The sequence below is a fragment of the Teleopsis dalmanni genome, chromosome 2, assembly GCF_002237135.1.
Source record: "Teleopsis dalmanni isolate 2A chromosome 2, ASM223713v2, whole genome shotgun sequence".
NCBI lineage: Eukaryota > Metazoa > Arthropoda > Insecta > Diptera > Diopsidae > Teleopsis > Teleopsis dalmanni.
Window position 1 is genome coordinate 145,628,211 of NC_051847.1, and position 12,261 is coordinate 145,640,471.

General features: G+C 27.3%; 1 protein-coding gene across 1 annotated transcript in view; it reads right to left on the reverse strand.

The window, feature by feature from the left end:
* LOC119675895 (flocculation protein FLO11-like) overlaps positions 1 to 10,083 on the reverse strand; it is a 19,031-nt gene extending 8,948 nt beyond the window's left edge. The window contains exon 1 of the mRNA XM_038087112.1: positions 9,811 to 10,083. Within this exon, the coding sequence (XP_037943040.1) occupies positions 9,811 to 9,912 (102 nt within the window). The 5' untranslated portion in view covers positions 9,913 to 10,083. The remainder of the gene's footprint in view (positions 1 to 9,810) is intronic.
* Between the last annotated feature and the right edge of the window lie 2,178 nt (positions 10,084 to 12,261).

The window sequence follows — 12,261 nt, forward strand, 5'->3', positions numbered from 1 at the left end:
GATCAAAAATTGCTTATTTTTTCCATATAAGCTTCTATCATCCGTAAAAATATGTATTCTAAAAACGTAATTGTTAAAGCAGAGGTAAAAATATTGTAAGATAAGAAAAATAAGATTATCTGCAATACACTATACATATCCTTTCTTTATCTTTGATACTGATTGGAAATATATCTAAACTGTATAAAATGATACTTAAAGATGCAACCATTGCCGAATGGTGTCACATCAAGATCATTTTGAAGGTATCACAATAAGATGGTGATGCAGTGATAATGAAGTATCTGTAATACCAATTATTGTGACATTAAGATTTGATCGATTTGCAAGCCGAATTATAATACTAAGCATTTTAATACAACAAGCTTAGTTCAATTGTAACATTAACATAGTATAAGTTAAATAGATTAATGTTACTGCAATAATCGTGTGCTATAAACTATAAAATATTGAACATACCCTTATACGACGATTAAATTTCATGTGCTCCATAGGATAGTCAATCATTAATTTTTCAACATTTTGATTGATTTCCGAAAGCATTTCTTTCTTATCAGTGGAATTGCTTACTAATGTTGAGTTACTCACGTCAGACGGAAATTCTATTGAACTTTTCTTTATTTAGTTTAACTTTAGTTCTTTTTATTAGGATTCTGTTGTTTCTTCACATCTTCATTTCGGTGATGCAGGTCTCTTTCTACTTGTTGGCTGTGAAATATTGATCTTCTCGTGTTGTGAGGGAACAAAAAGCTCCCAGTTCTTTAAGATATGAACGTTTAGATGATTCTTTCATTCTTGATTATAGTCTATCGTTAATTTATATTTGCACACGACTACACGACTATTTTAGTTGCTCACCGTTTTGTGAACTGCTTAAAACTAAATTCTTCGATCACTTTATAAGTCTTCGAAAAATATATGTGATACTTTCCCTTGTGCGTTAGTTAATAATATACTTTGAATATTGATTCGAGTTACAATAATTAACAAAAGCGTTAGACAAAAAACTTCTGAGCACAGTCTCAGTTAACATGCACCATTGATTACAAATTTAGTGAACTATAACGATTCTTTCGATCAGAGACTTCATTCTATGCAATTTTTTTTTGAAGTAAAAAATATATATTAAAATTTGTAGCTCAGTCTGGTTTGTTTTCTTTTTGAAATTAAATCATAAATGGATATTTTTCCAAAAATGTTTTATTTTTCAGTGAAATATTGATTTTCAATTAATCAAACTTTGCACGTTTAGAAAAAACCCGTAAAGGAGAAAATAGCAAATATACGGTTTCTTATTAAAACTTGAAGAAATGATTCCATAGAATTTTAAAGTGTCCAAATATGAAGACTTAAATCGTTAACTCAGCAGGAACAATTACTCACACGATATATTGCATTCATATTGAGTATAAGAGAAATAGCGAACGAAAATTATTATATCATTTACTTAAGTAATTACATCGGTTATTAAAAATAAACCAAATTACTCTACTCAATATAGAATTGTATTTAAAAAATTTAGTTAATTGTGAAATTTAGATTAATAGCTAATTGAGTTACATGGAAGTTTATCTAATGGCCTGTCACTGCAACCTATCAACCAACCACCAGGTCAAATACGCATCGTATATTTAAAAACTGTTGCTATTTTGAAGGTAATTTTATTATACGCCTCTTACAAAAGTTCCCATCCTTAATGATAAAAAATTGAGACAGTCGATTTTCACAAACCTGGAATAGATGACGAACTTCTCAACAAAGTACCTGTAGCTTATAGCGAGTCATATGATGTCTATTTCAATTGGCATATCTATTTATTGTTTTTATCCGTTCATCCTTTTTAAAAGGAATGTTTTGTCTTAGTAAATAGAGTTGTTAAATCTATACTTCGACAACACTTTTAAGTGTGTTTCTCTGCGGAAGATATTTGCGGTGTCCCAAAGTTGTATTGGCATATGATCTAATTTCTCAATAGCCTGATCTGAAAATACTAACTAACTGAACTAGATATCATATAAAATTAATTTTGAATATATGTATAGATTACATTGAGTTAATATCTAATTCACATGTAATCAAAACAATTAGTTACAAATAATCTCTATGTCTAATTGTAAGTGTAAAACCTTTAAAAAAATATAGCTGAAAACTGTTTCTCTTTACTTACTTTACATCAAAATTTCTGTCTATCGAAAGAAGACCCCAAATGCCGCAAACTCCATTAACATTATTGGATTTAATAATCAAATTACTTCCATTTTTATATGAATACAGTATATATATAAATATTAAAACTATAGTATATATATACTTTACTATTTATATATATAAAGACATGTCACTCATTTTTATATAGTATAATTATAGCGAGATAATTTTATATTTGCCAAATTGTTTGGGTTAACTGATCGAAAGATTTATAGCTATATAAACATTCACACTGTGCTCGTCCCATACCAGCAGTAATTTGGGGCGTAAAAAATAAAAATATAAACAAAAACGCAACAGTATAAATATAAATATATATTCACAATATATATAGTCCGGTTTGTTTAATTACTATAAGATGCAAGACTTGTATCTATCTAAATTTATCCAGCACACGTATAATATATATGGAAAATTTATTTTTGTGGCATATTTAACGCATTAAATCTGTACACAATATGTGAATAAATGCATACTATCCCAGCAGGAAATGCAAAATTGTGTATATTTGAATCTACGAGTACATTTATCTCGAAAATGGATTTACTATCCGAACATAAGTTGAAGAGTGAAATTTTAAAATAATAGGTAAGATATAATAGTTACATTTTAGTTTTTTGTATGATAATTCAAATATAAAGTTGAAATACAAGTACTTATTTGATTGAATTATATTGGAATGATAATCTCACGATCTAGATATCTAGTAAAGCGACCTAAAAGATCTATTGTGCCCCTTAGTCAGATTAGAGTGTTTCTTCAAGTCAGACTTCTTTAATGAAAGACAATATAGAGCCTATCTTTCCTAATCTTGGATCCTTATGATCCATGAAATACCCTCCTAGGTGTTTCTTCCGCTTGTGCATCAGTGCCTGGCACTTAACAAGCACATCGTAAGCAGTTTCTCTCTCTTCTCTGCAGTATCTGCAGTCTCAGATTTCCTTACTTCGATAGGTGATTATCCAATCTACAATGATCGTTCAATAATCTCGCAATAATTCTTAGGTTATTTTTTGACTGTTCTATACAGGGTCCATTGTAACATTATCATAAACTTTATTTGTGTTGAATATTGAAAAATATTTTATCTTCTCACATTAACATTGGGTGCGCCAAATGTGTGTCTTTAATATACTGTGGATTGAAATATGTAGGTACTTTCAGATGCTCATATGATATTATGAGGTAATAAAGTTATTCCAAATAATAATTAGGAACTCAATTCATCATTAAGTGTATAAAAATTACAAAAGTTACATATAAATATTTCCAAATAATTAGCAATATACTACAGAATTAAATCTACATTACAATAACAAATCACCATTAAGATAAAAAATCAATAGTTAGAGGACTTCTAAGAGATATTCTAAATTATGTATGTATGTATGTATATTTATTTTCATTTTAAATTTCATTTTTACAGTATGATTAGTGAATCTTAAATTAATATATAATTAAATATAATTAAAATAGCGACTGTGACACATGTCGTCCGTCGATTTATGGTATAATAGTAGTATTATAAAATTATCAAAATCTTTGCAATCACATTGACCGATACGTTTATACTAATGTCCACATGCGTATATTAACTATGTTTCCGTATTAATCAATGAAAATAGTATCATGAACAATTTAAAGCTTTTTAATTAATTATTTTTATTGCTACTGGGTTATTTTCTTTATTAAGCATTGCAGTATAGCCTGCCAGCGCTATGTGCTTTATGCTAGATATTCTAGATTTGTAGTTGTATGTAGGCATTATGATCCCATTTTAAAAACCAAAAGACGTATATTGTATAAACAATGACATTGTAGATTGCAATTATTTATATATCAAAATTAATTTTTTAGACTATGTGTTGAAAGGATATTTGGAATGTGTGGTAGAATTAATTTATAAAAAGTAGTATTTTGAAGTATTTTATTTTATAATAGAAGAAAAATAAGATTTAGCAGAAAATCATCAAAACTATAAATATTTACTTATGATTAAGCCTGTGATAATTGAACGTACTAAATTTAAAAGTAAGATTTACTTTATTTTTTTTCAGATCTATGATGTTTAATAAATTGAGACAAAAACATTTTTGCTCTGATAATAGTTTCGCAATCTACGCAGAGAAAGAATTGATTAGCAGTTCCAAAGTGGATAACGGTCTTTATGCTGGCATTCATTTCTGTAATATAGGAGTGGTTTCTGAAGCAGAGATAGCAATATACTTTTTATGTCATAATTTCGATTCACACTGCACTAAATTAAAGAAATCGGAAAATGTTCCATTTATCTGTAACATAAATAATTGATCTCTGATAAATATATATTTAAAAATAGGCCGATCCCTTTGTGTTTCAAGCCAAACTTTAAAACAACTTACAAAACATAATTATTAAATTGTATATGGCTCATCTATAACATAAATTATAGTATTTAAAATAGGATAGAGCCCTGAAATTATTTGCGAAATCTGACAGACTTACTAACACCGCGTTATCAAATCTCAGAATGGTTACAGGCTCCTCGGGGAGATATGCAGATCTGAGGTCAATTATTGCTTAGTCTAATGAAGTGATAAACAATAATCCAGTCAAGGCGCAAAGAGGGGTTTTGTAGAAACCTCGCAGTTAATAGATAGTAAAAGTGCTCAGGTGCACTGACTCAACTCAACTAGCCTCAACATATATATATAGTATTTAAAATAAAATAATGATGAATATTGTTTTATAATTTTGTTACTTTATACTTTGAATACCGTAGTATAATATATTTTAACTTACAGTTCTAAATGAAAACTGAACTGAGCAACAGTTTCTGAAGAAGCGAACTTTGTATCAACGATGATAAAATGCCGTAAATAAGATAGAATCTTACATACACTAGTCTAAATGCATGAGTATTGTACTATTAAGGATTTTTCTTTTATGATCATACTTTAAATCTATACTGATATCTATAGAATTAAAAATATGAATATATAAAGTAATTATCCTCTCAATTCTTTTTTACAGATACGAAGAGTGCACTTTGAATCGTAGTACAATCAATCGTCTATGCGTGGCGGAGCTAAGAGTGGACTCGTAAGAGTGAAAAACTTAAAACATACCTTATACGAATAAATAATAGGGAAGAGTGCACTTTAAATCGTCTATGCCAAGAGTGGTTTCGTAATGAAAGTGAAAAACTATCAAATACGAATAAATAATAGTCCATAGGTCTTGTTACAAAATATGGACTTGGAAACTTAAATTAAATCTTAGAAAATCACGTACTAAGAATTAGTGCTGTTCATAGTATTCGGATATTTTAAAACCCGAAATTATTCGATTAATCCGATATCAACGAAGTCTTCGGAGTTGAAAAAAAAAAAATGGGAATTTTTTTAAATCCGTAGTGTTCGAATATCCAGATTTAAATTATTCGGAGAAGTCATGAGCAAAAGTTAATCGGAGAGCATAATAATAAAGATAATAGAATTTGTGGTTGTTTGTACGATTTTATGTGTTTGGTATTTTACGCAGAATATTATATGTATGTAACGTTTGTTTTATTTTATTTTCTTTTATTTTATTAGATATTATTAAATAAAAAATTTACATTTTGTTTACTTTCTAAAATGTGTGTCACGTAAATTATGTTTCGAAAATAATGGTAGAATAATAACGGTGGGGTGTCTCCAATTTTGTTTGTGTGATGGGAAAAAATATATTTAAGACGAATTTATGTCAATGACTGGGAATAAGTTGCAAGAAATTAAGAAGACTGGAGGAGTATTACAATGCAAAGACTGTTTTTCAGCTACAGTGGCCACGAAGAAGACATTACAACATTCAAATCTCCATATACTAACAATTGCCTTAAATACAGTTGTTAGAATATGATCTTAAAGCTCACAATGATATTATAAATTTTTTTTGTTGTATTTGTACTTTTTAATATGTATTTGAATTAAAATAATTTAATTGAAATATATAATAAATATACTCTTAAAAATATTAAATCATTTTTATTAAAAAAAATAAAATGTAAATACTGTCTTCCAGTTAATTATGAGGTACACTGAAATAGTCTTATAAAAACAATTTTCTTGGTTTAATCAGATTTATAGATCATATTGTTCAGATATAACATTTCTGTTAAACCATGAATTGAATTGAATTTTTTTTTATTTCATTTGAATTGGATAATTTTTAATATATACCCGATTCTGTTTTCCACTTGAATTTCCCATTTTCACATCCACTACTCCTCATCGATGTCTGCACATATGCGAAAATTGATTTAATATTTTTTGTTTTTAATAAGAAACACTAATAAAAACACTATATATATTTTAATATTCAGTACAATAATATAGAGTCTTATTTTTTATGCTAAATGTTAACCGATTCCATCAAAATTTACAATAAACTGACAAAATAGCGAAAAGTTCAACGGCAGAAATCCAAAAACGAAAAGTTTATACTCGTAACGTATTCCCGCGTTTGCATGATCGATCGAACGGACACCAATGAAAGCAACACCAACAATTTCAAAAAAAAAAAAAAAAAAAAAAAAAAAAAAAAAAAAAAAAAAAAAAAAAAAAAGATATATAAACAATAACAACAACAGTAATGCGATTGTGATGACGAATAAGCCACTCTTCTTCTTCCTTCTTCTACCACAAATTCAATGCAATAAACAAAAACGTTTAGTATACAATTGAACGAAATAAACTAAAGTAAAAAAAAAAATATTAAATACAGCAATGAAAAAAATAATAAAAAAAAAAATATTACAAATAATAAAAAAGAAAAGGCAGCCAATGATCGTTTATTGTTTACGCCAATGAATGTAGTCAACGAAAAAATTCTCTTTATGGCCCACTGGGTCACGTTAACGTCTTCCGTTTACAAATTCAATTTCATAGCCAGAAAAACTGATTTATTTTCTTGTGTATGCAAACTTTTGAGTAAAAGTAAATATGAAATTTTATAGTTAATAATTTCAAGCTGTTAGCTTAAACGATAATAGATAAAAAAAAAAACAGATGATCATTTCAGATGAGCACAGAGAAGCAATTATATAACTTATAAGCAACTGAATCTCAACAAAAAGTTGCCAGTCAGTTACTTTTTATAGCAATTCAGTATATATATTGTGTACCTAATCGATAGTTGGAGCAGTTTGTCCCAATAAGATGCATATAACTCAATAATTATATAAAATATCATGTTTTCACTGCTTACTTAGTAAGTTACTTAGTAAAGTAACTAACTTTAAGATTTTGTCGTTTCCATTGACATAAGTTAATTAACGTATGTGAAAGAGCTTTTATGTGTCAGAAAGTTCTTTCAAAGTTCGAAGACAGCTTCTGTTTATTCAAATAAACTTCACTTAATAAAATATCACTGAAAAAATTAAATATATAACTGATATATTAAATCATTTATATATAAATATGTATACTTATTAGATCTGTTACATTATCAATTAATAAAAACAAAGTTTTTATTAAATACTTACTATCTCAGCGCCTTTGAATTCGACATTATTAGTCTAATTTTGCTTACTTTATTTTTAAGTAAGTTAAAAAGCACGGAAGTTCTTTGAGTAGTTAATGAATTTTACTTAGTAAGTTACAGTTACTAAGTTAGCAGTAGAAACATACTATAAAATATAAAAGACTAGATCTAATGATAACTCTTTTACAATAAGTAAATTATTTAAAAATGTGATAATATTCTATTAAGAAAGCAAAAAAGCCATAATAATAAATTTCTGATCTACTTAGTTCTTACAGACCAATATTTTAGGTTATAGATCGATAATATAGTAGTAGTGAACATATTAAAATAGATGTGAGTGGAATCACAGTACTTATATCAATACTGTAAAAATTAAATTACTGGTCTACCAATACCTTATTTTATGTATTATCCTTAACACCCTTAAAATAAGGGTGTTGTGACAAGTTCAGGTTTGTTGTCTCTGCTAAGTCAGTGAAGGAACGATCTTTAATATAATGAAGTTGCTTTATTGTAGACCTCGATTTTTGATTGATTCTATCTTCTCCGCATAGTGCAGAAAACATCGAAACCTCCTGCAATGGAGCTAACATCAGTGAAATCAATTAAAAACCATCAATTAAAAACCAGAGCTAGCAGCCGATTAGATATCAGATAGTGCGAAGTAGGGTAACTTGTCGGTTTTCGCGAATAGCTTCAGGGCTCTGTCTATTATGTATTTTTTGACCGGGTCATTGTCGCTTTTGTTTAAAGGAAGATAGTGAAAGAAGCTAGATTTACATAGAGCCATAACGTTCTTATTAACAATATTTATAAATATAAATATAAATGAATATAGAATTATTTTAAACAAATAACACATTTCGAACCTATACATTAAATTCTAATTAGATCTAAAAAGTAACAATAGGTATGAACTGCTATTCATAGACTCATTGCTCCTTAGCGACACTAATTGGAACAACAGGAATTATTTAGTATAAGAATAGATTTTAGTAAAGTAATATATATATACATATTGTAAAAATTATATTATAATATATAAGTTATAATTTTAAAGTAAAATTTTTCGTACATTGTATATATTAAATGAAGAAAGGCTATGCGTACATACAGAGCATTATTTAATTAAATTATTTTTGTTTGGAAAGACATTATGCTGTCCGATGAAGTAATTTAGATACTCCCAAAACTATTGTTGTCAATGGAAGGCAAAATTTGACCGCTGCTTGGATTTGTGCCAATAACTTCTGTATTTGTGTACTTTGGCATATTTATAAGGAAATCACATTTTATACCCAATGGCCTTTGAATAAAAACTAATTTGCCTTTAGTATATAGTTCACTAGCTAAAAAAGTGTTCATGTGAAGTTTAATTATATGTTAGGAGTCTATAATTTTAACTCTGATGACCTTGATCCATTATAGTGAAAGAAATGTTAACTTATTATCAAATTAAATAATTGTAACATTTTATTATTTTTTTAATATTATTAGCAGAGACGACGAAATTAATACAAACTTTGCGAAATCTAAAACGAACGGTTGAATCGTCATTATTGGCCACAAAGTAGACGCATTGATACATAGTTTGCCATTGTGTCGTCACACGCTAGCCAATTGCATATACAAGACATGTATTTAAGACATATAAGTGCACTTAGCATTTGCATAAAAGGTATAATGCACTTAGTATTTGAACTCTATGAAAGCGGGCAACAGAACGGCAATGAATTATTTTAAGCCACTACCAGATAGACACACACAGCAGCAGCGGTAATCGTCTAAAGACGCAGTGGCGTAAATGCATATAAGTGCAAAATTCCACCGAACTGGAGGCGGCAAAAGAATAGTGCATTGCACTTCATATATTTTTATGACCAGACAAATATTGCAGAACAAGACAATTTTTCTAAAAATAACAACAAAATTGTATCTAAATGTAGCAAATGCCATTTTGTTCGCACTTGAATTGCAGCGAAATATTCATACATGTAGTCTTGTGTTATGATCAGAAAAACAAAACCAAAACTCGTAATTGGTTTTTATATAAATACAATAACATGTAATTATTTCAATAAGATAATCCATTACCTTATCGTCATTGGAATTAATTTCCTTCAAAACTCCGCGACTGTAATTCGGCGATAAAATTACATTTGAGTTTGGCGCTTCCTTATTAAATGTTTGATCCATTTAATTATATTTATATAATACTTATTAAAGTTTAAATACACTGCACCATAAGAGCAAATTCTTCGTTTTGTATTTATCAGTTTTTTCAAACAAAAGTTGTATTTACTAATTGCATACACTTAACAAAAACTTCTAACAAGAACACCAGGCAATCCCGCTACAGTTAATAAAACAACAAATTTGATTTCATGTACAAGCATTGCAGCCAACTTATGCATAAAAATAGCGCGCTGTATTTTTCTTCACTTTTTTGAACACCAGGTGTCGCTGTTATTTTTTGCTATAGCAATGCAAAGCGCCTCTGTATGTGGGATATTGTTTATTAAATTTAAAAATATAATTCTTATTTATTGAAATAAATAAATTAAATTAATTGAAATATTTTATAATAAATTTATTATATTAAATAATGTATGCAAACAAAATATTTTTTATAATTGCACGTTTTACTTACATTAGGTTTATTTTTATTATTAAAATTTTAGATTTGAAAAAATGTGCTATCGCCATCTGTTAGTCTATTTTGGGTATGATTGCCGCATCGTTTCATAAAGGATGTATGATTTAAAATATTTTTAAAATAGAGGTAACAATATTACACAGCATTATATGCTATTTAAAATACATAAGCCGATATTGAGACATTAACCCATATCCGCCCAACGTTCGATTAATCGAACCGCAAATCTTATCATTTTTCATGCATTTTTTGTTTATATTAGAAAAACTTTAGAGTTTATATATATCATTACTTTGAATGTATAAAGCTTTAGCTTTACAAAAATATTTGTGACTTCACTCCATACCCCCCACCTCCTTACTAATCAAGCCTTAAAAAAACATTTTAACCAAAAATTCAAAAAAAAATCCTTGGGCGGATATGGGTTAATAATACTATGGAAAAGAGAATGAAAACATTTATACTTATTATTAAGGAATTTATTCTTTACATTATACTATGTACAGACAACCAAATTTCCTTAATTTAGTAAAAATGAAATTAAGTTAATTTCGAAAGTGTTCATACTGCTCTAAATTTAGGAAATCATATGATTTTTAACTACAAATCGAATGTTAAAAATAACATGCTCAAAACACCATTTGACTTGGGAAATTTTAAAAATTGATTAATATAACTATAAAGATGGCATTCAGTAGTTTTATTAGCTTTAGTGGATTTCAGGTATGTGCATTTTTATTTTCACTCTATTTTAAATTAATTACAGTTACAGTTCATTCTCTATATTTAATTTTAAAAATTTGCATTACTTTCAAAATATTTGCCGATTTTATTAAAGTCAACTGTCATTGACATTTATTTAAAAAAAATGTCACTTTTTCGTTATCTCAACTTTATCTTATGCTTAAAATTTATCTTACGCATAATTGCATTTGAAATGTCCCTTAATTTCAGCCTTCGTTTCAACGAAATCAAGGCCATTTTCTTTAATTTTATTCTAACCTTGAATCTCTATTTTATATAGGAAAAACAACTTAATTTCACTGAAACAAAGATGACATTAAGATTTTTGCAAAATTAAGGTGTGTCTGAACATAGTATTAAAGTATTTTAAAAATAAATTAAGGTAACAATATTATATAGCATAATAATGCTATTTAAAATTTAAAATACATAAGCTGATATTGAGACATTAATTTCATTATGTTATGTTTGTGATCATTTTGTCAAAATTCGTCAAAATTTGTTTCATTTATAATTGTATCTAAAATAACCGAGGAAAAATATTTTTATTTATTTTGACACTTCAAATTATCTTTGGTATGCAAAAGGTGTTTCTATTAAATACATTGAAGTTGTATTTAAACGTCGAGCATTTAAAATATTATCATTAAGAATTAAAAATAACTTTTGTTATTATAATGCATTACTATTCGACTGTATATATATCAAAAATTAAAACTAAATTTAACATATATTTATAATAGTACATATTAAAGTTCTTGAATTTAATCAACTAACCTTAAATAATTTTATTTCTCTGCTTGCATATATAAACAAATATTACAAAAATAAAATAATATTCTACACATTTATAGTAACAACAGTTAATAGTTGTATTATTATAAATATAGAACATATTAATTCGTTGGAATTAATTAATTGGAATTAAATTTCGCTTTGCAATTATTATCATTATCATTGATAGATTATATCTTCGTTAATGCAAGCAGTCAGTGCTCAACTTAGCTCAAATATTTTCTTTAAAATAAAAGCAATATCTAAAGTGGTATCAATAACAAAGTCATTGCAGTTGTTAAACATAATGAGAATATAAAATAAATAAAATAATTTAAAAATCGTAATTTGTTGAGAAACTCTCTGTGTTA